The following is a 25,440-nucleotide window of genomic DNA, read 5'->3' as shown; positions in this document are numbered from 1 at the left end:
AAGCTTGGATCCTAAGTTCACGGGCATAAGCTTGGGGGCCTGAACCTGGGTGGGACAGGCAAGAGCTTTACATGGGCCGTATGGGAAAAATGACAACTACGATTTCTGAAGAGAAACTGCATCTTGCGCTGCACCGGTTTCTCCCATTGCCCAGCGAGGCTGTGTGTGGATCCGACAACGAACGCACGACGCTTTGCGACCACAAGCCCCAAACAAAGCAACGTGCGGTTACGGGGGCCTTACGCCCGCAACTCTGGCGAAAACGCTGCGCCCCGCCCCCAAGCCCGTTGCTTTGATGTGGTTGGCGGGCTCCATCGTCACGTGCACCCCAGCGTAGGCAGTGATTGGAGGAGCCGAAGTAACAGATCGTCCCATCAGCCGCTTGGCAGCGGGGCTTGTTAGTTCCGGGTCGAGGCATAGGTGACCTCCGGAATCCGAAAGCATTTCCATGAGTTATGGCTGCGGCCGGCGAGCGGCTGGGACACCGATGAGGAAAGAACGCGAGGCTTTTCCGAAGCTTTGTCCACGATCCCTCAGCGATGGCGCTCCGGTCGCGGCTCTGGCAGTGGCTGTGGGTTTGCAGGAACCCTGGTAATTCCCTCTTCTCTCAGACGACTCCCCAGGGCCCGCACAGTAAGTGTGCATATGCAAGAAGTGTTTTTATATTCAACCCCACCGAACAGTAAACTGGCCAACAGCATTGTGATGACAGTAGGAAATTAAGAACCAGGGTCTGTGATGGTTGTACCCTGTGACCAGATTTACCTGTGCTCTCCCTTTCGGTGGGTGGATGGGGATAGAGGTTGGGTCATAGTCCTGTTTTGTCCGCGTTTGTCATTTTTTAAGATACATGTGGTGGTTCCCATTCTTAGGGTGTGGGGTCGCAGCGCTCTCAACCAGTTCCAAGCCAGCCGCGAAGCCTGAAGTGGACCCTCTGGAAAATGCAGCTGTTGCCCCAGAGTTCACCAATCGGAACCCCCGCAATCTGGAGCTCTTAGGTGTGGCCAGGAAAGAGCGGGGTTGGGGGACAGCGTGGCCCTCCCGTGAGTTCTGGCACAGGTAGTTAAGTCGGCTAGTTAACTGACCCTACAGAGCAGTGCGCGGTGCCCTACAAATTGTTTTCATCAATTCAGTCAACGGGCCAGATATTTCTGGAGATTTTCTCAGGAAGCTGCTGTTTGGTGGTGGAGGAGGGGTTAGTGGACGGGGGGTGGGAGGTTGTAGGGAGGGGTGACCCTGGGGAGACAGACAATAAATAGGTGTCAGGGAGAAAATTTAAAGAGGCTGATATTAGGATGGAGAGACTAGGTGCCTGCTAACACCTCTTCTGAAAGATAAGACAATCTGTCAAGAAGAGCATTCCCAGCAGAGGAAATGGCTAGGGTGGGAATGGGCTTGTGTGTTTTTGAAGAACTACAAGGCTAGTGTACCTGGAGCTCAGTGTGCAAAGGAGTGAATAGTGTAAGATGAAAATGGAGAGGTAGGTAGGAAACATCATTAACTTTGTAAATTGAAGTAAGCACTTTACAGTTTTTCACAATAGTGGGAAACAGAGAATTTAATAAAGTTTGAGCTTGAATTGAAGATCATTCTAGTTGCTTTGGGGAAAAATTTGTAAGGGGGGAAGGACAGAAGCAGGAAGACAAGTTAGGAGTCTGTTCTTTGTTATAAAGATGGTTATTTATTGAACACGTTGTATTTGCCAGGAACTCTTAGTTGCTTTATGTGCATTTTGTCATTTAGCCCTTAAAATTACTTTATGAAGCAGGTACAGTAATTTCCTCCATTTTATGGGAGCAAGAGAATCAAGGCTTAGGGTAATAAGCTCCAGAGCTAAGATACAAACATGTTTTGTCTGACCTACTAAGAGCCAAGACAGTATAAATTGTTACAGTAATTACAATTATTGTGCTGTGCTGCTTTATGTTGGTGTTTATTTGCTGGCTATTTACTTGTTAAGCATTTGTTGAAAATGGAATATTTCTTAAGGACTGTATAAAATTGTAATTGGAAGTTACATAGGAGTCGTAATTGTGTGATACGTTCATTCAACAAACATTAGGCCTATGACACTTCTTAGGCATCATGCTAGATGGAGGAGATGCAAGGATAAAGTACATGACATCCTTGTTAGCAAAAATTTTAACTTTTGTTGTGGAAGATGGAATAGGGATAATAAAATTTTACAGTTGCTATGATGTATTTTTACTTAGTGTACATAGGAAGGAGTCAAAGGCAGTAGGCAGATCACTTCAATTAATCTAAAATTCTTCTGACACATTCAACCTATTTACTTAATATTTGCATCATGTAAATAATTAGAGAACTATTTTCCCACTTATTTTCCCCTATCTGCTATATTCATAGTATTATCAGTATAGAATTTTGGCGCATTATAATGGGAAGTGACCTTAAAAAGGATGAGTCCTATGCCTTTGTTGAACAAGTGGTTTAAGACAAGGACCATGAGCCAGAGTTGGCTTGCAAGCTAAAAATTCCTTTCTTTAAAACATGAAAAAGAATTCCAAAGAAAAATATTTTGTGATGTGAGGATTATATAAAATTCAAATTTCATTATCCATAAAGAAAGTTTTATTGTAACCCACTACCACTCATTCTCACCTGGCTGTTGTAGTATTACTGGGGCTGAGTCGAGCAGTTGCAGGAGACCCTATGGCTTACAAAGCCTAAAACATTTACTATCTGAGCCTTTATGGAAAAGGGTTGTTGACCTTTGATTAAGAAATTGTGATTTTTACTAGGGCTGCCAGCAAAACCAAGGGTGGAACCCACATTTCTCAGTCTAGTGCTTTTTCTGCTGTTTCACACTAAGAATCCTAGTGTGATTTCTAATTTTGGTGTTTTCTTTAATGTGAGCTTAATTTTTAAATGCGTAATATAAATGTATGCTGTAAAATCCAAAGAGCAAACAGGTTTTCTGTGTATCCTTTTGGAGATAATTTGTGCATGTAAGTATAAACTTGTAGCTTTTAAATTACAAATATTAGGGTACCTGGGTGGCTCAGTCTGTTAAGTATAAGCATCTGCCTTTGGCTTATGTTGGGCTCCCTGCTCAGCTGGGAGCCTGCTTCTCCCTCTGCCAGCCACTCCCCCTACTTGTGCTTTCTCTCCCCGTGTCTCTGTCAAATAAATAAATAAAATATTTTTAAAAAATTACAAATATTAGCATACCACATACCCTGAATTCTCCTTACCTCCTTCAGAATACGCCTTGGAAATCCTTTGTGTTGTTTAGGAACGTTGGCTCTGGAGCCAGACCCCTGGACTGAAGTCCCAGCTCCATTACTTACCATTAGTTGTAATCTTGCTAAAGTTACTAAACCTTTTCGTGTCAGTTTCTGTGGCCTTAAGAAAAGAGAGAAAGAAAAAATAAAGAATGAGAGATCATTTTGAAACATGAGTTCTGCCTGTAAACAAGACAGTGCCCGGCACAGTAGGTGCTCAGTGAATGTCAGCAAAAGCACTGTTCTAAGTGCTACTTCATTCTTTCTGGTAACTACAGAATACCACCGTGTGGGTGGTTTAGTTAGCTAGCTCCGTATTGATGATTACCTTAATGATTCCAAACAGTGTAGCAATGAATTGCCTTGTCCATGCAGCTCATCAGTGAGGGGCATGTTTTCATAGGCCCGAGAGTCTTTAATATTTTGTTTCTGCGAACAGTCTGTTCAAATCCTTTGCCTATTAAGGTATTGGTCTTTTTTTTTTTTGAACTGATTATAGGAGGCTTCTTTACGTATGGAAATTAGCCCTATGAATAATGTGTGTTTAAAGTATTTTTTGTTTCTTGCTGCCTTTTGACTTCAGTTTACTGTTTTTTTGAACTATAGAAAACTTTTATCAATTTTTTCTTTATAAAAGCTGGATGACATGTTTGATGTCTTATTAAAATAGGCTTACTTTAGACTCTTAATCATAGGAAACAAACCGAGGGTTGTTGGAGGGAAAGGAGGTGGGGGAATGGGAGAACTGGGTGATGGACATTAAGAAGGGCATGTGATGTAATGAGCCCTGGATATTATGTAAGACTGATGAATCACTGACCTCTATCTGAAACTAATAATATGTTATATGTTAATTAATTGAATTTAAATAAACTAAATAGACTTACTTTGAGGTTGTAAAAAAAATCTGGCTAGTATTATGATTTCAGTTTTTAATTTCAATCTGACCATTCGTGCATTTATTTTGGTGTTAGCTGGAAAGTAGAAACAGAGTAAGTATATCCTTAGTCATTGGAGGGTCACAGCTTAGCTGTGCCTCCTCAAATCCTTTTTTGAAGTGATGCTGTGTAATAATTATTACATCTCAGAAATACCAAAATTCTCTTGGATATTTGAGGTTAAGTGGAAATGTTTGGTTTATTGTTATTGAGGATATCCTCATGAAGACGGGAAAAACAGCTTTCCCAAGTCATATCCATATTCCCAAGTTCTATCCAGGTTAACTGTGATGAAGTAAATGAAACAGACATTGCATTCTTGAGAAATATGTAGGCATTTATTCACCTGAGTCCATTTATCTTTAGGATTCTTTTATGATTTTATTCTCTTCTCATCTCATGTAGGTTGCGAGTTATAAGGACTCAGCATCACGTAGAAGCGCTGGTTGAGCATCGCAACGGCCAGGTTGTGGTTTCAGCCTCCACTCGGGAATGGGCTATTAAAAAGCACCTTTACAGCACCAAAAATGTGGTGGCCTGTGAGAGTATAGGACGAGTGCTGGCAGAGCGATGCTTAGAGGCAGGAATCAACTTCATGGTCTACCAACCCACTCCTTGGGAGGCAGCCTCAGACTCGGTATTTTGATTTTCATGTACTTATTTTTAAAAGGTATTACTTCTTGGGGCACCTGGGTGGCTCAGTCGTTAAGCGTCTGCCTTCGGCTCAGGGCGTGATCCCGGAGTCCTGGGATCGAGCCCTGCATTGGGCTCCTCCGCTGGCAGCCTGCTTCTCCCTCTCCCACTCCCCCTGCTTGTGTTCGCTCTCTCGCTGGCTGTCTGTCTCTCATATGAATAAATAAAATCTTTAAAAAAAAAAAAAAAAGTATTACTTCTTGACAGCAGGTGCTTATGTAGTAACAATAGTTGCATTTATCACGTTCTTTCCATGTGGCAGATGCTGAGGTGGGTATCCTGACATGCGTGACCTCATTCCGTCCTCAGCAGCCCAGAGGGTCAGGAGTAGTATGCCCAAGTCACCTGAGGCTGGCTTATGCAGACTGAGTCCAGGGTGACTGACTCTACAGCTGCAATGTCTACCACTCTGCTTCCCTGTTCACGTGTTAACATCTCTCTGTATGATGAAACGGTATCTTGTCTGTATGATGAAATGCTACTAATCTTTGGCATCCCTTCAGTCTCTTACCTATGTCATTATTAAGATCACTTTCTGGAAAATCAGTGTAGGCTTGGAAGTTAGCAAAGAGCAAGTCAGCTGTTTTAGTTCTCTTGGGAAGCGAACTGTTTATTGTCAGCTTCTTCGTTGTGCTGACTTAACCTTTTCCTTTTTCCGGATCTTCAAAATCAGATGAAACGGCTACAGAGTGCCATGACAGAAGGTGGTGTGGTGCTGCAGGAACCTCGGAGAATCTATGAATAAAGAGGAGCATTAATCTGAATGTGGGAATATAAAGCCGTGAACTGTCCCGTCCTTCAGAAGAGAGCATTTGGAAGAACAGCCAGCTTGGAAGTTTTGTATAGTCATGTAACAGTGGAATGTTATTACTAGTTAAGGTCATTCCCTCCTCCCCGTGTGTGTGTGTTGGGGGGGCGCAGTGGTTTCATCAAGGGCTAAATTCTTCCCCCCCTGTTGGACAGGAGAGAAGTATCTGAGAAAAGCTGTTGCCAATTACAATTAACTTCCCAAGGGCAAATTAAATGTTGTTTATAAGAATAAACGCAGATTATGAGCAGTTTCTGGTTACATGAAATCTTTGCCTTTGAGCCCTCTGTGGCAAGAAGAGGTTTGTGCAAACTGTTACCATGTCCAGCTCATAGTGGTTGATCTCAATAAATGATAGCTGTTGCTGCTCACAGTGTGGATCTTTTTTTAAAATAGGAAATGTCCGTATCAGTTAATTTACTATAAACAGTCTTAGTGCTGTGAAGATAAAAGGTGCAAATCGTGACCTCAGCTGGGGCTCCTGAACCCTGATGTGCAGAACCAGATGTGAAAGAAGAAAGGAACGCGGTGCAGAACTGAAAGTGGAGGTGGAAAGGAGCAGGGTCGGTGTATGCTCACTTTGCCTTGAAGTGAGAATTTGTTGGATAGGAGATAAAGCTTGAAGTGCCATCACCTTAATCTAAAATGAAGCTGGGCTAGGTGGGAATCACCGCAGCTTTTACAGGTTTTGATTAAATCAAATAACTATTTCCGGCTATTTAAGACCGGTGCGATGAGAAAGAACCTGTCAGCAGTTAAGGTGGCTTCTAGAGCATTTCCCAATTTTTAAATGTGTATCCCAATTATATTTTTATACAGAAGTGAAACATTACTATTTCTAATCTGAGTGCTTAATATTTTAAAAAGGTGGGTATGCACCAATTTTTTTTTTTTAAGATTTTATTTATTTGACAGAGACAGAGATAGCCAGCGAGAGAGGGAACACAAGCAGGGGGAGTGGGAGAGGAAGAAGCAGGCTCACAGCAGAGGAGCCCGATGTGGGGCTTGATCCCATAACGCCGGGATCACGCCCTGAGCCGAAGGCAGACGCTTAACCGCTGTGCCACCCAGGCGCCCCTGCACCAATATTTTTTAAAAGTATGATTTGTTCTGAGAGGCCTTCAGGATGCAGTGACTTAGTGGTCCCCTTGAGATCAATAAATACCCCAGTGGAGACATTGGAAAGTGTTTATGATAGGTCTGATATTTTCTTCCCTCATCTTAAAGATTAGAGCATCTCACTTTGAAGACTGGTTATAGTAGGCTTTTCAAACAAGTGTTCAAGGGAGGATGTAAACATCAAAGACTGAATTAGTGGTTTTGGAAATTGGCAGTGACAAAAGTAGGGTTCACCTGGAAGTGACGCTGTAGGTAGGGGTTTTCTCTGCAAGGAATAGGATGGTTCTAATCTCTGCACCAAAGATTCCCTCAGTCTGATAGGCATTTCCTGAGGGTCTTTGTGGCAAATTTGAGAGATGGTATTACAGAAGATATTACAGACCCCTAAAGTGGAGAAAAAGATGGGGTGTGGGGGAGGGGTCGGGGCCAGCTCCCTAGGGGTGAAGTGCTGATCTCAACGCTCACGAGATGTGGCCCCTCCCCCGCCGCAGCTGCTGTGATTACCTACTTCCTGCAGTTCCTTCAGGTGCTGCTGGCCCGGCTGCACGTACCCTTCCTTCGGCAGTTTTCTCCTCCCACGCCTCTAAATACCCTAGGTCCACGTGAGTGACACCTTCCAGGGACTGTAGAGAGATCGTGCGGCCAGGATACCCGGGCTCTGGCGGCGAAGGCGGGGTCTTCGGCAGCCCGCGGGGGGGGGGGGGGGAGGGCGGGCGAGGTGTGCAAGCGGACGCCTGTGGGCGGGCACGTGGCGGCACGCGGCCAATCGCCTTGCGAGCCCTTAAGGCGGGCGGCGCGGCGGAAGCGGGTGGCAGCACGTGGCCACGGCGGGCGCCCTCGGTCGAGCTGCGTGGCCATGGACGTGGGCGCCGACGAGTTCGAGCAGAGCCTCCCTCTGCTGCAGGAGCTGGTCCTGGGCGCCGACTTCGTGGGTAAGGCGGGGGGGTCCGGGCTGTGTGGCTGCATGACTCTGGCGGGCGCGAGCCTGCGGAGAGAGGGGGAGGGAGGACTGGACGGGGTGGAAAGGTGAGGCCCAGCCTGGACGGGCGCCAGGCCTCGGGAGGCACCGAGAGGGCCCCTCCGGAAGGCGGGAGAGTCCTTCTCCCGGCAGAGCGGTGGGACGTGAAGCAGCACTTAAGGCCTCGGCCCCGCTGTGGCCCAGGTGGAGCCGAGCCGTGGGATGACTGGCCTGGCTTGTCCTTGCTTTGGCTTTCTCCTTTTCGTCTTCTTGATCCCACCTGGCCTTTTGAGCGCCGATGGGCGCTGACGGTGAGCCGAATACGTCTGCCACCTGCAGCGTTGACAGCAAGAAGAGTGTGACAGTGGTCTGCATCTGGGGACTCTTGTATTTTTTTGCCCCGCAGGTTTGGACATAGAGTTCACGGGCCTTCGCTCTAACCTGTCCCGCCGCCAGCAGATCAGGTAAAGCCAAAGCTGGCTTACAGCTGAGCCAGGGAGGTGGCTCACCCGGGCCCTTGTGCCTAGCGTTCTGGCCATGTCCCCATTCTTTCTCAGCAGGCCCCGTGTTGGCATTGAGGGGGCAGGACAGCACTTTGCGTTGGGGGGGGATCTGGGGACGTGGGCTTTGTCCTCTCAATGCTGGTAGTCTTCCCTAGTGGTAGCAAGGTAAAAGGCTTGCCTCTGGTTGAGAGGGGCCCATCCCGCGCCGAGCCTGTGGAGCCTTGTGCCCTCCCCTTGCCTGTGGAACAAGATGCCTGTTTTTTTCACAGTCTTTTTGACTTGCCCTCGGAGTGGTATCTAAAGACCCGCCGTAGTGTTCAGCAGTTCACCATCTGTCAGATTGGTGAGTGTCCTCTCGGCCGTGTGTTACAAGTTCCTGAAGAAGATACTTGTGTTGTCTTTGTGTATCCTGCTGCTACAACAGCCTTGACCCCTTTCCGAGAGACTGGCTGTGGTTTTGGATGCTTGTTTGGTTTTTGCCTGTATCGTGCCCTTGGGCCCAACACTGTGCAAACGTAGTTTAGGAGCGCCGTTCTCCTGCCTCAGTTCATCAATAGGAAGGAGTCTCTACTATCTTTCGAAGGAAAATGCGTATGATTTTTGTTTACAGAAAACTTTTACAGACAAGATCATGTTATAAGCATCTTGCTCTGCAGCCTTTTTCACTAATGGCGCTTAGAGATCTTTATCAGCATAAACAGATCTCCATTTTTAATAGTCACGTAGTATTTCAAATTGAATATATCGATTGCCTCAGTCTCCTGATGATGCACATTTGGGTTACCTTTTGTGTGTAATAAAACAAGTTGCAGTCATTGTCCTGGTACGTACATGTGTATTTGGTATACTTCGGCAGAGTTTGCTGAGCCCTGCTTTTTCCGTGAATGATGACCATCTGTGTGTGTCTGTTGCTCTCTGTCTTTGTCCTTTGCTATTCTGTTGTGGTTTTTTCCTTAAATGTAAGACCTCTGTGAAAACTCTGTGAAACATAGATATGTTTCTGTTGTCCTGCCCTACTTTGAAGGCTTCTTCACTTTGTGTGGGGTCTCTTTAACAATATGGACATTTTAAAGCCATTAAATGTATAAATCTTCATGGTTTTTAGCATTTCCTCTGGTTAGTTTTAAAACTAGAAAAAATGTCAATATTCTGTGTTTGAAGAACCGTTCACCATTCTATTTTAATAATCTCAGTGTGAATTACAATTTGATAGTTCTCCTGTTCCAAGACTGTGTTTTCTTTCTTTCAAGATTTAATTTATTAGAGCATGAGTGGGGGGAGGGGCAGAAGCAGAGGGAGAAGCAGACTCCCCGCTGAGCAGGGAACCCATGTGGGGCTCAATCCCAGGACCCTGGGACCATGACCTGAGCAGAAGGCAGACGCTTAACTGACTGAGCCACTCAGGCGCCCCCTGTTTTCTTTAAGAGATGATTATTCCAAAGGGTATGCAGTATCTTTAGGTGCAAAGTATTGCTCAAAACGTTTCCTTTCCAAAGCTCTCTTCTGGTAGGTTTTCTTTGGTATTCATTTCCTCCTCTTTCTTCTAGGATTGTCTGTGTTCTCTAGTATTGAAGGGGAGTCAAACAAGTACGTATGAAGACCTTTTGCAAAACACCTGGCTCTTGCCCACTGATCTTCTCCACCTGCTCCCCTCCCACTTCTGCCTCAGGGTCCGAACAGCTTTGGCCCTGGACGTTCCATCCTCTCCTCTACTTCTGTGCCCTTCACCCTGCTGCCGCCTGCAGCTTCTGGCTCGTCCAGGTCTCTCCTGGAGCAGCATCTTTTCTGGGGGCCTATCCCAGCACTTAGGTGCTCCCCTCCCGGTTTCTGTGTCCGCGCCCTGAGGGCCGCAGTTAACACAGTGTCGTAATGAGGTGATGTGGCTCCCAGGCACCAGCAGTCAGAATGCGTGGTGCTGAACGGTGGGCTCAGGACAGGGGCTAGACTCTTCCCGGAGGGAAGGCTCTCTGCCTTTTTCCTTCGGGCCCCAGGACCAGTTAGAACTAGAAATAGCCAACATTCAAATACTCCTCAAATGAAAGGAGGAGCCTGCTCTGACGTCTGCTCTGTGACCTAGAATTTTAAAAACCGTTTTGGCTTTTCCTTCTTACGTTTATTTTTTTTATAGGTATGTAGCCCATTCGTGTAACTTCTTTCTCTTCCCGACGACATTTGGGATCTTGGATTCAGAATTCACTTTCCAGGCTTCTAGTGTTCAGTTTTTGAATCAGTATGGCTTCGACTACAACAAGGTATGGCAGCAGAGGAGGGAATTGGGAAGGTTTTAAAGGTTCTCTGGTCCACCCAGGCTGAGTCCCATTTCCTGTCCACGTGAACTGGACAAGAAAGGTTTCTATCCCTCTGCTCCCCTGCCCAGGGGATGCCTCTACTAGTCTCCTTGTTCCCCGTCTAGTTTCTCAAAAATGGGATCCCATATATGAATGAAGAGCAGGAGAAGAAAATTAAACACAACATCCTGACTGGCAACTGGAGAGTTCGCAGGTAAAGCCTGTTTCTCCGGGGGCTTTGTGATTCTCTGTGGCGTGCTGGCTCCCGGGTACAGGTACGGTGACCTCACGCGCTCACCTTTAGCGGGGGTGGCTCTGGCAGCATGCGATCGACCAAACACAACAGCCCAAAGTGCTGGTGGCTCTCTTCCCTCACCTGCGGTGAGAGCCGTCCTACTGCATCGAGTATGATTTTTGCGTTGAAAAGTGAAGGGAATAAAGAAAAGGCACTGACTCTTAACTCAGTTCTCAAATGAAAAAGGAGGAGATTCATTCCAGAACTGCGGTGGGGGGGGGGGGGGCAGGCTCTGTTGGACTCCCTGTGAGATGTTACGCTGGCCTTCGGTGCAATCTCGGGGATGTCTCGGGGTAAATCACAGGTAACCTTGATCATGCCGGTCACATTCCTTGGCCTGGACATATTCCCCCGTGTTCTTGAATCTGTGTGCTCCTGAGGATGGGTCTCTGCGTTTTTTACTTTTCCTTTTTCTTTTTTTTTTAATTCTTTATTTTTAAAGATTTTTATTCATTTATTTGACAGAGCGCACAAGCAGGGGGAGCAGCAGAGGGAGAGGAAGAAGCAGGCTCTGGGGAGCCTGATCTGGGGCTCGATCCAAGGATCCTGGGATCATGACCTGACCCGAAAGCAGATACTTAACTGACTGAGCCAACCGGGCGTCCCTCTGCCTTTTTTCTTTACCCCCCAGTGCCAGTTGTCCTACTCGAAACCAGTACGGCTATAGAGCTGGGGCCAGGAGTGATGGAGTGACAGCATTGTAGGGCCCCCTGGGCCCCAGGCAGGCCGTGCTGGCAGAGTCTGGAGCTGAACTAGTCTTTTCAGCTCTTTGAGCTTTAGATTCTTTGCCTTTATCTGGGGTGGGGAAGTTAAATTAGACCGATATTTAACTCGAATGTTATGACTGAATATTGGGTCCAGATGACTATGTAATATTGGAGGATTTTTTTTTTTTTTTTTTTAAGTAGGCTCTACGACCAATGTGGGGCTTGAACTCACAATCCCAAGATCAAGAGTCTTGTATTCCACTGACTGAGCCAGCAAGGTGCCCCTGGAGGTGGTGTCTTTGTTTTGTTTTGTTTTGTTTTTTTGGTTTCTTTCCTTCCCTGAAATCCTTATTCTTGGTTTTTCACATAAAAATGTAGCTTTTTGTTAAAGAAGATCTATTTGAATTTTTAACCTCCTGTTATTTTCAAATGTTGGAGAAAAGTCTTTCCTCATCTCAAAATAACACCGTGTTCTTATATTTGTAACATAGAAGACGTGCTTACTGAAGTTCCTGTCTTTTCCTTATTTCACCAGATGGTGCTTTCTCATCCCAAAAGCTGAATTAAGCAGATAGGCCTGACCGTAGTGCTTAGTGTTGGCTAGCTCCCAGGCATCCCAGTGAAGCAGGAAGGGATGGAACACGCTCCTGCGATCGGATGGGAGACTATCAGCCGAGTGTTTAGCTCTCTCTTACAGAACAAGACTCAGAAAACAGTCTTTTTGGGATCTGTTTTGTTGCTGAGATCGCAATGTTAAAACTGGAGTCCTCCAAAACTCTTGTCTTGTTAACATTGTCTTAAGGTTCTTGTGGTTTTCTCCAGCATCCCACTTTCATGTGCCCGTTTTCAGTTCTCTGGACAAAGACCAGATCAAGGTGGTGATCGATGAGGTGACACGGTGGCTGGACTTGGCGGAGGAGGGCGACTGGATGACTCTCCCTGGTATTGCTGGTAGGCAGGAGGCTGCTCCCCCAGCCAGGGGGTGTTGGGGCCGGTCACTGTCGGGTGCAGGGGTTGGGGGGCACATACCTCTCCTTCCTGTGGATGCCGGGCGTTGGCTCAGCAGGCGTGTTGTCATTGGGCTTAGATAAAGCTCTGACCTCAACTCAGAAGCTGGAGGCTTTTTGACCTGTTTTGAGTTTTAAGGTTGACGAAGTCCAGTTCCATTCAGAGTCGTCTTTTTTATCCAATCCTGAGAGCCCTGTGTTATGTTTACTTTTGTTCATCTCTGGATTTTGTTTCCCCATGACACTGTGGAATCACAATGAACGTGCCCTCAATTAGTGGTCCTTAGGCCTGGTTTGTGGACCCCCGGGATCTCAAACCTTTTCCAAGGGGTCCACAAGGTCAAAAGTCTTGTCAAAATCGCACTCCGCTGTCACTTGCCGTTGTCACCGGGCATTTGCATGGATAGTACTGGGGGGGGGGAGCAGGGGGTAAAAATGCACCTTGGCGCAGACCCTGCTGACCGCCCTCGTGTTCTTTGTCACCACTTCCAGGTTAGAAACACAAAATCTAGTTTTTATGAACTACCTTCGTGGCAAAGAAGTAGTAATTCTTAATTTTATTACATCTCAACATTTTGCTGATCTTATAATTTCGATGTGTCAAAATACATATGTGTAAAACCTTGCTGTTGCTAACCGAAGTGTAGTGGTTGTTGGGAGGAAAGCGCTTGTGCGTGTTTCTGAGCTGGGAGCTGAATCCGCTCCTTTTCTTTTAATGGAATGTCATTTTTACACGGAAGAACGGACTGTGGTTATTTTGATTTGGGTATTTTCAGTGCTTTTCTCAAGTGAGAAAAATAAACCTGTCACTTGTAGGAAAATAACTCGCAGAATTTGCGAGTGATAAAATTTGAGCTTTCCATCAAAAACTAAAATTTTGGAAAACTCAGGCCTGCCACTGTGAACTTGACAAGCTTCCCAACACTGAGACCGTTCCGATGGTCCGCGGCCACATGTATAAGTGTCTTTTATTGCTAGTGTATCATGAAATGTATGACCATCAGAAGATTTGAGTAACTCCAAAAACTAACTTTTTTCATGTAACTAATACATGACGTTACAAAATTACAGGCAGCAGCGTAATGGGTTTATTATTTTAAAAGAGAACTTTACACTGTTTAACGTACGCTGTTCTAACGCGGTGAATGTCAAAAGCTATAACTCCCACACAAAGGCTCATCAGGGTTGTCCGTGTCAGAGTGGCCCTGGGATAAACTTCGAGAATGGATGTGAATGCTCTCCCTGTCATGGGGGCTCCTGGGCTTAGGTATGCCTAAGAACTGCCTCTCCATTGTCTCCATGCATCTCTCAAACCCTCCTTCTCCTGAGGGGAAGGTGAACTGCTGTCTGGGTGGTTCTGTGCGAGCCTTGTGTTTCCTTGCCACAGGCTTCCAGGCCTTTGAGGTCCAGCTGGTACTGAGGCAGGCCCTCCCCGACATCTGGACAGTCCTGAGAGACCAGGGGGTGAGTTCCCACCTGTGAACAGGTGGTCCGAGCGGCTCCATTCTCACTCATTCCACCCAATCTGGCCTCTGTGAAAGGCTTTCTCTTGTCTTTTCTCCTCTCCTTTTGAGAGGAACCGCTTCTTTGGCTTCGTTCCCAGGAACCCAGGATTCAGAGAGCTTGTCTCTACTTTTGTCTCAGATATTAGTGAAAAAAGTGAGTAAACAACATCGCTGGTATCTTGAGAACACCTCCTGTGATCGAGCGAGCTGTTGGAAGGAGAAAATTCTTCTCTCTGCCAGGGGTTTTTCATTGTTTTTCCAGATGCTGGTGAAAGCCCAGAAGGTTGGAAAAATCTCTTTTCTTGCCCTCTAGTAGTCATTTGTATATCTGACTATAGAAGTATCCTGGGTCCTCCAACAAAAATAAAATTCCTTGAGATAAGTGGTTCTTTCCTGTCAGTAACTGGCTTTCTAGATCTAGCCCGCTTTCCCCAAATGGTGATGGGTAAGCTGGGACAGTGTCCTCATAAAACCCTGCAGTTCCTTTCCCCCTGTTGGGCACAGGGCCGCTTCACTACTAGCTGACCTGGGACTGCTGGGGGAAGTTCTTCAGTTTAAACCCCCAGCATGGACGCCCTGCCCCACAGCCCTCCTGCACCCTTCTCGTCATCCCGGCATTGGAGCCGTCAGGCCACCTCTCATGAGGGTGGGGTGAAGGGGGTGGACTGCTATGTGGTAGGATCGCCGTGGGTTCTCAGGTTACCCCCTCTGTGAGAGCATGTTCACCTTGGATGCCTGTTTTTAAACCTCCTCTCTACCCCCTGTTGATCCCTCCAAGTAGCCCCTGGTGGGCCACAACATGATGATGGATCTGCTGCACCTTCATGAGAAGTTCTTCCGGCCGCTCCCAGGTACGGGCACACCTGCCATCGCCTTGTCTGTCTTCACTTGCCGCCTTGTGAGGGGGTGTGGGCCGGAGTCGTCCTGTCTGTCTCCCCGCAGTCCGCGGGCTTCTGCAGAGTCCTAGGACCTCTGTGCCTGTTCCCATTTTCCCGGAGTGGAAGCCAGGTGCCGTTCTGGCAGAAAACCGTACATCTGAGTGGACGCTCCGGCCCCCATTATGGAAGATGTCCCAGGTCCTCATACAATACCTTGCAAAATCAGAAATGTGAGCAGGAGAGAAGCTTCCTTCGATCTCGGCTATAATCCTAACACTTTGCCTTTTCCTCTGTGGGTTCTCACAAATTAGCTCACACTACCTAGTTGATTTTATGTTTGGCTTTATTTCCACTTACCCAAAGCATTTGTGTCCTTGATCTAATAAATGCCATATCAGTGGCTGTGTGGCCTTGTCTTGTGGCTGGGCCATACTTTTCCATGACTGATGGTGCCCTGGTTGCATGTACAACAGGGTAGTGTAGCCGTTAAAAGTATGGACTCGGGAGCCATGCTTGGGTCCTCATTCCACCCCTTGTTACATGTGTGAGCTCCGGTGGTACCAACATTCTCCTATCGAGGCATTAAATGAAGTAACGTATGCTGTCTAGATGAAGAGGGTGAGACTGTTCTAAGATTTCCCCAAGAATTGAATTGACAACACACCTCAGTTTGAGCGTATTGAGGAAATTGGAGGAGAAGTAGGGGTAAAGCTAATAAGCCATGACCAGAAAAACTAAGACAACAAAACAAAATTGCTGGGAGAACAAGAGCTAGGTAAGAAAGGAAAGGGGGGGGGGGGGAATGTGGCTTGGTCCTGCGAGAGCGAGGAGGTGCAGGCCCAGGGGTGAGTCAGGAGTCAGGCTGTCCTCCAGGTGCCACAAACTGGGGAAATCGCCCACAGCACAGTGCTGCGTTTTGAGCGATCTGGGAGCAAACACCCAGAGGAAAGGCCTGGAAAGTGCTTGTCTGGGGAGTGGGATGAGGAGAGCAAGGCTTGTGTTGGTTGGGTTCACAACAAACCTCTTTCAACTGTATTTAGGCAGGCCTTTGGTAAGGACTTAAGCTATCGATTGGCTTATTTATCAGGGCACTTCACTCAATTTTTAGTTGATTTTTCTTGGATCTTCTCTGAATAGTCCCTTACAAGTGACGATTCAGTATCTGCCTTTTCAATAGCACTTTTTTCTCCTTTTTTCCGTTGGTTAGAACCCTGCAAACTACATTAATGTTGACACATAGACAATATCCTGGATTTAATGGAAAGCATTTGGCTTTCACCACCATGAATGGTGATGGCAGGTCGGTTTGAGATCTGTCAGTTCTTAATAATTTAGTAGAAAGGATGTTTTTAATTCCCATTTTGTTTGCTTTCTTTGTTAATGTTGGTGACAAGCTAGGTTGGAGAGCCTTCCTCTCCATGTTTACCAATAAACTCCCTTCTGTCTGGTCTTTCCCTTCAGAAAGCTATGATCAATTTAAGCTGAATATCCACAACCTATTTCCTGTTCTCATTGACACCAAGAACGTGACCAAGGATATCTGGAAGGTAATGAATGGGACTGCTTTGGGTTAAGGACTGCTTTGTCCCAGTCACACGTCACTTTGTCTCTTTTTAAACATCATTCCTGGAATCCTTCTCTCATATTTTACAACCAGCATTCACTTCCTTTGTGTTTTAGCATTGGGTTATCCTGTTAGCTTCTGAGTGTTTTCCTTGCCTCATTCAAGTTCCCATGTTATGAATGAGTTATATGGAGCTTGTCTGGTCTAAATAAGCATTCTGCAGAACACTCGTGCCAGGACTTGAGGTTTGGGTGAGGAGTATTCGCACCAGCTCAAGGAGCATCCGGGTGGAGGAGGCTCTGAAAAACCTTTACCGAGGCATAAGGTCATGGGTTTTCCACCCTGAGGGTGTTACGATCACCTGGGAGGCCAAAGCCTGACACCTGGGTCCCTCCACCAGCTTCCTGTGGTTTAGAGGGATGGGGAGAGGTATTTCAAAAGCTCCCCGGTGTCTTGTGTAGTTAGGGCGTGAACCACACATGGAGAAGGGAGGCACCCAACTGGCTTAAATGCTTCTTCGAAGTTAAACTGAGGAACAGAGAAAGGGGAATCAGATCAGTGTTTTGAAGCCTGAAGCTGGTTACTTGAGGTCAGTTATTCAGTAAGGGAGCCACAGAAATGGCGCTGGGTTGCTTGGTACGTCCTTGTCCGGAGCACGTTCCTTACTGTAGCTCCCTGGTTTCCAGCTCCTGCACGCTGCTGTGATGCCGCTCGCGTCCATGTGGCGCAGTCCTAGCATGAAGCTGGGAGGACCCATGTGGACTCCTTGCCACACAGGATGAGCTCTAGGGTGACCCTGGTTCTCAGAGCGCCTAGTGTCCTGCGTGTGTCCTTGGCCATGGCCTGGCGCTCTGGAGGCGTGCATTTATGGAACCCCTTAAACACGTGTCTTTGCAGGAAGGTGGTAGGAGTTGTTGCAGTTTTCCAGCTTTGGTTTTTGGGTGCCTTCTAGGAAGCCCAAGATTACTAGGTGCCTGGACATCCTGATCCAGGAATAAGGACACTTGTGTTTGAATAGAAAGGGGGGTTTATAGGGATTATTTTCCAGGTTCTTTTAATGGCCATTTGGTAATACCCAAGGCAGATATTTTCCCTGCTTTGTTTTCCGTAATTTTAGGAACTGAATTTCCCAAGGGTTTCAAATCTTTCAGAAGTTTATGAAGTCCTAAACAGGTAAGGAAGCCTCTAGTGGTTTTGTTTTGTTTTTTTGAGCTGGTAGAGCAGGGGTTCTCAGTGGGGGAGGGGGTGGATTTTATTCCCCAGGACACGTCTGGCAATGGTGAGGCATTTTGGGTTGTTACAAGTGGGGGCTGTACTGGTTTCTGGTGAGTAGAGGCCAGGATGCATGGGAACAGCCCCCGACAGCCGAGACTTCCCCAGCACATGGTGTTCCCGGTGCTGAGGTGGTACCCCGGTCTAGAGGGGCAGGAACCCATAGAATACCTGCAGCTGTTGGATTATGTGGCGGATCTGGTGGGCGGGGTTTCGTTTCTCTTGATTTGTGTCTGATTGCGGGTGCAATAAGCTCCAGCAGAGTGGGCTGTTTTCCTCTCGGACCCTGGTGTTTCTCACGGGCCTGCCGTGGGGCCGAATGGCGCGCCCCAAAAACTTGAGTGAATGAATGACCCCAGTGCTAGGGACAACCCTGACCTTTCTGTAGGAGAAGCAGCTCCCACCTCCCCTCACAGCCCTGAACCCACTGTGGCCTGGGTACGTGCTGGTGCTGGTGGAGACACACAGTGCCTGGGAGCACCGGGGTCTGGGGGCGTCTCTGCTCCCTCCCCACCAGCTGGTAGGACCAGCAAACCCCAGCCATGAAGAGGCATCGTGGCAGCTGAAGGTGACACCTTTCTGAAAGGAGAACGGGTCTGTGGGTCTGTTGGTGACAGTCCTCTGACCACCTGCATGGCCCTGCCCAGTGCAGTGTGTGGTAGTCTCCTCTAGGTCCTTGTGCTTGCTCTTCTCCTTCCTCCAATGTCCCCCCCCTCCCCCCCTCCCCCCAGGTCCCCATTTCCAGGAAGACAATAAGAGGCCAAATGCAGGCAGCCTCACTCCCTGCCCTCCCCTCCAGACATTTGTGGCTTGTCTTTGTCAGGGTCTGTCCAGCAGCAGCACACTTGAGCGCCTCCTGTGCGCGGGGCCCAGGCAGGAAGGGCTGCCCTCCGCCCTCCTTCCAGCCTTCAGCCCCGTGGTCCTCCCTCCGATGGCTGGGCAGTGTCCCTGGCGGGGCCTCCAGCCTGGCCCTCTCCACTCCCTCGCCATCAGCCTTGTTCTCCTGGCTCAGAAACTGCAGAGCCCCCTCCCGACTCCGCGCTCTCTACACGGTCTTCCTTCTCTTGGCGACCTGTCTCTTCAGGGATCTCTGTGAGGCCGTGGCCCACGGAGGTCGGGTTCTCTTCCTCGCGGAACTCGCTCGTGAGCTTGTCCGGTGCAGACTGTCATCTCAGCCGAGGGGCCGACGCATGGGAGGCACGTGGAGCGGGTGTGGGGACTGCTCTCCGGCGCCCGGCACCCTTGGCCTCCCCTCCTGTGCTTTGGTGCTACCCTTCCCTGGATTTCTGAATTTCTGGTGGGTTTTGTTTCTTCAGCCCATTCCTTGTGGGCTCTTGTTCTTCTGCCCAGCCCTTAAGTCCCTCCAGGGTCCCTCCTTGGCCCCCTTCTTGCTCGTCACTGTGTCCCTGGGTGACCGAATCCACTGCCTTAGCCTCAGCTCCGCCTGCCCGTGACCGTTTAGATCTCCAGGACACGCCCTCACTCACTGCCTGGCCACCAGGCCTTCCGGCCCACATGGCCATGAGCACCTTTAACGTGGCATCGTTCTCGGTCCTCAAACCCACCTCTGCCTGGCACCTTGCCAAGTCCTTATGGCCCCAGGGGCTGTGCTGAGAGTCGTGTGCCCACGTGAGGGGTTTGCTGGAAACACACAGGCTCTGAAACGAGACTGCTTGGGTTGGAAGCCCGGCTTTGCCACCCACTGGCTTGTGAGCAACCTTGAGAGGACGCCTGAATCTCTCTGAGCCTCCGTCGTACCGCCTGTGACCTGAGGGGAGCTCGAGGTGGCCGTGGAGATGAGGTGCTCGCACGCGGGAGGGACTTGGACCCAGGCCTGCGTTTGGCCTGGAACCGGATGGGCACACGCACTGGACGGGTGGAGACTGGCGGTGCAGAGGCCTCGGCACAGACGGAGGCTCTAAGAGGTTTTGTCGGAAACAAAGGGAAGGTTTCCTCCTTGAGCGTCACCAGCTGTGTCAGAGCCGGGGCCGGGCCGGCCACACCGTCTCGCCCGCGGACTCCTGTGTGTCGGACGCCCTGAGCGTCTCTGGGGTCTGTCAGGTCTGCCCTCCCCTGCGTGCCCAGCTTCCTTGCCTTCGCCCCGGCCGCTCTCATTGCAGGGATGACAGAGGCCCCAGCGTGTCCCATGGCCTGTCCTGGCTCTTTGCTCACCGCCGCTGCAATGATCTTTTGAACACGTGAACCTGACTGGGCCAGGTTTTGGGTCGTTCTTCCCGGTGTTTCTGAAGCCTCCCCACCACAGATCACCTGAGCTCTTTTAGTGGCCCTTGCCCTTCCCACGGGGGCTTCGGCCACACCGCTCGCCTCGGCAGCGCCCGTCGGGCCTCGCTCCCTTTCCCTCGCTGCCGTTGTACGTTCTTTGGGCTCCAAATGCCAGACACCTCCCCGGGGCTCAAAGCCGAGCGAGTCCCTGTGGTTCGGGACTCCTGTGGTACCGCCTGCTTCAGGAAGCCTTCCCCCCTCCTGCCCGCGGCCTCCCTATCCTCCGGTGCTCCCTGCATGATTGGGCGCTGCAGCAGCGGGGCCGGCCCTGCAGCTGCCCTCTGGGCCGCGGGTCACTCTGCGGGTGGAGCCGGGGTCCAGCGTGTCCCGGTAGCTTGGCTCCGGCTCGGCGTGTGGCAGGTGCTGCAGCCTCCCGCCCGGCTGTGCCCCCTCACCTGCCCTGGGCCTGCCTAGCAAGACCCTACCTGCCTCTTCCTGTTTGTCTTTTTTTTAAAAAGGCACCCCCGTCCCGAGGACCCTTTTACTTGCATTACTGGGGTGAGGAGAGACCAAGAAGGGCTTATTTGCAGGGAATATTCCTTATCCTGTTTTTCTTCTCTACTAGCGACTTGAATCCTACTAAAAATTCTGGGCCAGAGGTCATTCACGCAAGCAAGTGTGAGAAATACGGTATGTTCCTGCGAGCAGAAGCTGCTCCACGGTCGGCAAAGTCCTGAGGTGCCAGAGCAGAGGCCTGGCCTCCCCACGGGCAGGGGCATGGGAGGGCCGTGTGGGGTGCTCCATCGTTTTCCTCTCTGTGCTCCATGTACCCGCCCCCCTTACAAAGGAGCCATCCCAGAAGGCTCACCGGCTCCCCTTGGACATGTGGCTGGCCTGCCGGGAGGCTCTCTCCCTTGGCTTCCTGCCGCTGTGGGGGACCGGGGTGAAGACAGGTGTGGGTGGGGAGAAGGGCACACACATCTCTGGAGGGATGGTGGTTGTCGGTGGTGTGCGCACGGCCAGCACGAGTGTGCAGCTGGCGGGGGGGAAAAGACTCCCTGTCCAGGCCACGTTCTGACGGCCGGTCCACTCTCTCTCCTGCTTCTGGAACGCTGCTTCAGTTGAGACCAAGTACCCCCACGAGGCTGCGTACGATGCCTTCCTCTGTGGATCAGGTGAGAGTTGTTGTCCTCCAAAAAGGGTCTCCTGCTTTATTTGTGGTAAGCCCCCATCATCCCGAGGCGCTGCATTTATTCCGAGGTGGGTTGCATGTAACAGAAATAAAGCAGGAGTGTGCGTACTTTGATGGGGTGATCTGGTTGAGCCTGGACGTGTATTACATCTCTAGCTTTTCCCCCCAGTTCTTCTGAAAGTGGCACACTTGCTCCTGTGGAGAGTACATGGGTGAGTGTTCCTTCCCTCCTGTTCGCAAACAGTGGTCTGATTTCCTGAGCCCTGGCTGTAAGCTAAGACCTCCGGGTTCCTGTGGCTCTCCCAAAGATGGGAGGGTGCAGAATGTTGTGGTGCAGAGACGGTCCCTGACTGAGCAGTTGCCGCTCCTCTGTGGGATGGCCTTTCCTACGGCCCCCTCTGTGCTGGCCCGGGGCCCCTGTGTCAGCACTGGGAAAATTCAAGTGCCAGGAGGCCAAGGCAATAAGGTCAGGTGCAGGGCCTCACACCTGCCTCGGTGCTTCCCAGTGTGGTAGGCTGGCTTTGTCGGTTACCCACCTGCTTCTCGTAACCATGGAAATCACAGTGAGGTGGGAGGGCACATCCTTACGGTCCACACAGTCAGGCTGAGGAGAAGGGTAGTGACTGGAATAAGGCATACAGGGGAGACATTCTTAAAATCCCAAATTGGAATCTTAAATGCATTTCCGCATGGCAACATCTTCCTTGATGCCTACAGCACCAGGCTCCTAGGTCTCAGTGCCACACTCGGAATATGTGTTCTAGACACTGACCTTGGTTAAATAGGATTAGGCCTGGCGGAGGAGCGAGTCAAAATTTTAACAGGGTCTTTGAGGCTGACTTTTCAGACTAATGAAATTAATAATTTTGGACTAATCTATTTGGTATTTTCATTTTAGTAATGGCTGTTATGCATAGAAATACTCTCTGATCTATTGATTTGATGCTTATAACTTAAATAAGAAATGTGTCCCCTCTCCCTCTTCCCTGTGCTTTGACAGCATCTGAGTGCTGACTGGGAGGTACACGTGTGCCAGACGGGGAAGGCCCCTAGTAGCAGGCGAGCCCCCCATGCCGTGCACATGGGTGCCTTCCATCCTTGTGTTCTAATCCTCCTGACCTAAACACCGTCTTAGGTGTAGAGAAGTTCTATAGCGGCCCAGGCCTGCCTGGTCCGAGGCCTTTGCTTCCCCCCGGACCTGGGCTCCAGTGTGTGGTCATGTCTGCATGGAGGCAGGGCACGCTAGAACGAGGGCCGAGGGATGGCCATTTGGGATCGAGGCTGATGTCCTGTCAAGTGGACCTTTGGACCGTGGCCTCTCACTAATTCTCTGAGCCCATGGCTGATGTTTGTCAAGGAATCTTTACCCAGGTGTCACTGGCAGATGGTGACCACTGGCACCTCTGCTCTGGCTGCGGCCCTGGAGAGTGATCTGTGGGATTGGTCGGTGGGGGAAGCCCACCGATTTGGAGGGAGGAAGAGGGAGAGTGCTCTGAGGTGGTGCCCTCCTCTGTTCCGTCCCCAGACCCTTCTCTGTGGCTGAGGACCATGCTTGACCGCTGGTGTGCCTGAATGCTTTGGGGTTTTCTCTGTCCCTGTAGTGCCGGCCCCATGCCTGAGCCCTCCTTCCCTCTGTACCTCGACTTGCTGGCTCCCTATGTGAACCAGGTGAATCTTATCCGAGCCGGGGTCCCTAAGATTGTGAGTAGCCTTTGTTTTGCTCCTTTCCCCTCCTCAGAGGCGTGTGCTGGGAAGCAGCCTGGTTTTCTCGGGAATCTCTCAGAGGTGGTCTGATAACAAGCAAAACCAGAGAGAAGAGGGTGCCCCCGCCCCCGCGAGGCTTGTTCTTTTCCTGTGTCTTCCTGCCCAAACCGACATGTGTGCGCACATTCCTTCTGTCCCCTTCCAGCCCAGAGCCTCTCCTACCCTCCCAGTATTTTCAAACCAGGTAGGTTGTCCGTAGGAATCGCAGAAAATCTCCTCTCTTCTTCTCCCTGCCTTCTAGAATTTTTCGGGTCCAGATTGCCCCAGTATCCGACCTCCCATCCTCCTCCTTCATGTCCGGAGGTGGCCTGAGGTCAGCGAGCAGCAGGTCTATTGGGAGTTTCAGAATCTCTGCAAGTTCGATGTGCGGCGACTCTCGAGGAGCCAGTTCCTGCTCTTGACCAATAAGTTTAAGGAGTAGGTGCCTCGGCTCTCTGCCTGTCCCCATGCCCCACAGCTGCCCCATCTCTTTGCGGCATCTTGGAGCCTGCTTGGAGCAGCAGGTCTGATACTCGAACGCCTGACCTAAGAACGTCTCTTGGCAGTGCTCGGAGCATCCTGAAGGAGTACAGGGGCCACCCCACCCTGCAGGTCTCCCTGTACCGGTACTGGAGGCACTCCCCGAACATCAACTGCCTGTTACAGTAAGTGATCGGAACCACGATGAGGTCCCAGCCGGGGCTGAGTGGAGCAGAGTTCACTAGCTGGTGTGTGGGTGTTTAAAGATGCATTTATTTGAGAGTGAAACGAGTGGAGGGAGGAGCAGGGGGAGAGGGAGAGAGAATCTGAAGCAGATTCCCCACTGAGCGCAGAGCACACATGATGCGGGGCTCCATCTCATGACCCTGAGATCACAGCCCGAGCCAAAACCAAGAGTTGGAAGCTCAACCGACGGAGCCCCCCAGGCGCCCCACTAATGTGTTGTAAAGGGGTCATTGACAAGTATGGCGACCTGAAGCTCCTTCAGTAACGCTGGACGGGCATTTATTGAACGTCCGCTGTGTTGGGTACTGTCGTAGGTTCTAGGCTTCATCAACGAATAAAACAAAATCCCTGCTGTCCTAGAACTCCTGCTCCAGTGGGAGGTAACAGCAAACTAGTGAATTGCAGGATAGATCAGGTGACAAGTGTTTATTAGAAACAAGAACAGGTCAGGAGGTGGGAGTGAGGGGTCAGAAGGGGGGGGTTACTCGTTGACGGAGAAGATGGGGACCCCATTAAAGTCTCCAAGGAGGTAAGGGAATGAGCCAGGGAGAGCACTGGGGCGGACTGTCCTGGCAGTGGAGCAGAGGCCCTTGAGTGGGGAGCCTCTGGTAAATCGAGGGGCCGTGAGCAGACCACGAGGAGAGGCTGGGGAGGAACGTGGGCCCGATGGAGGGGAGGGCTGTGGGGAAGGGCTGTGGGAGAAGCTGTGGGTGGCTGGAAATTTTCAGGAGCGGTGGGACGTTTGGCTCTGTGTGAGGCAGCCTGCAGAGAACACAGAGGGCTGGGGAGCCAGGCGGGCAGACTGTCCAGGTGGGGCTTGGACTGCGTGGTGGCAGAATGGGGCCCTGAAGAGGGATCATGGACCGACTGGAGCAGGGTCGAGTCTGAATCAGGGTTTTTGGCTCTGGATGGAATTGCTCTGAGGATTTTGGCTTGCTGGTTGGGAGCCATATCTATAGAAAACCGCACGCATGAAGAAAAATGTTTGGCTCCTAGGCAGTCTTTTTTCCATCTGTCAACCTCTGATGTAAATCACTAGAAAAATGACTTATCTGCGTGTGTCTCAGAGCCATTCTGCCCTCAAGGCAGAAGTTCACGCTGGGAGAATGATGGGAAGACGGGAACGTCTGGGTGAGCAGGGTGGGGGTCTGCGTGTCTGTGCTTTGGACCTGCCCGTTCTCACACAGCCCACCGCCGTCCAGGACTGCTGACCTCTCTGTCTTGCAGGGTCTGTGGCGTGGTCACCACCTGGGCCCTCCTGGCACTTCTCCTCGGAAGACCTGGCCTCTGAGTGCAGCCAGCAATCTCTGTCCTATCTCTGCACCCCCCTGGGACAGCCATCCGTTCGGGTTTTTCGTGGGTTTTGTTTGCGTAAATCATATTTTACTTGCAGAACAGTCTGTGTGGTCCTTGCGAAGAGCTTTGTTTTGAATGTGAAATTCTGTAGCGATTATCAACGATAAAGAAATCCTTATATGTGGTGCTTTTGTGGCCGGAACTTTTCTTTCTTTAAATGGGGGACAAGTCTCCACCTCTGGGAATTGAGGCTGGACCCCCAGAGGGCCTCATGCACAGACACCTAGCTCCGGAGCTAGATGGCAGATGAACCAAAGGCTCCGTTATTTCTGGGAGAGGAGTTCTTGGCCCCGAGGCCGTTTTCCAGACCTACATCCCTACCAGCCTGAGTTTCGTAAAGGGAAAAAAAATGAAGCTAAGTCTCCATGTGCATTTGTGATGTTTATGGTAACGTTTTATGGTTTATAATATTTAACACTC

General features: G+C 49.9%; 2 protein-coding genes across 5 annotated transcripts; both read left to right on the top strand.

Annotated features, from left to right (window-relative positions):
• The first annotated feature begins 155 nt into the window (after positions 1–155).
• On the top strand, positions 156–6,055 carry MRPL18 (mitochondrial ribosomal protein L18). Of its 4 annotated transcripts, none has more exons than XM_026505164.4 (4): positions 156–591; positions 873–1,059; positions 4,589–4,671; positions 5,550–6,055. In XM_026505164.4, exons 1-4 carry the CDS (start codon positions 540–542, stop codon positions 5,615–5,617), a joined length of 390 nt encoding a protein of 129 aa, XP_026360949.1. In that variant the 5' UTR covers positions 156–539; the 3' UTR covers positions 5,618–6,055. The 4 variants fall into 4 exon arrangements, with proteins under 4 accessions (XP_026360949.1, XP_026360946.1, XP_026360945.1 ...); XM_026505161.4 differs by having other exon boundaries at positions 4,589–4,820; XM_026505160.4 differs by having other exon boundaries at positions 156–633; positions 4,589–4,820.
• Positions 6,056–7,659: 1,604 nt separating this feature from the next.
• On the top strand, positions 7,660–25,127 carry PNLDC1 (PARN like ribonuclease domain containing exonuclease 1). The gene is made up of 19 exons (XM_026505165.4): positions 7,660–7,735; positions 8,168–8,225; positions 8,534–8,607; positions 9,812–9,851; positions 10,393–10,516; positions 10,678–10,766; positions 12,405–12,505; positions 13,949–14,025; positions 14,206–14,349; positions 14,848–14,917; positions 16,406–16,491; positions 17,626–17,681; positions 20,629–20,693; positions 21,125–21,178; positions 21,365–21,407; positions 22,797–22,896; positions 23,201–23,376; positions 23,505–23,603; positions 24,892–25,127. The coding sequence occupies exons 1-19, from the start codon at positions 7,660–7,662 to the stop codon at positions 24,953–24,955; spliced, it is 1,596 nt and encodes a 531-aa protein (XP_026360950.1). The 3' UTR covers positions 24,956–25,127.
• Positions 25,128–25,440: the final 313 nt, after the last annotated feature.

Source organism: Ursus arctos, unplaced genomic scaffold (genome assembly GCF_023065955.2).
Source record: "Ursus arctos isolate Adak ecotype North America unplaced genomic scaffold, UrsArc2.0 scaffold_13, whole genome shotgun sequence".
Classification (NCBI taxonomy): Eukaryota; Metazoa; Chordata; class Mammalia; order Carnivora; family Ursidae; genus Ursus; species Ursus arctos.
Note: the sequence above shows the minus strand (reverse complement) of the source record. Positions and strands in the feature narration are given on the sequence as shown.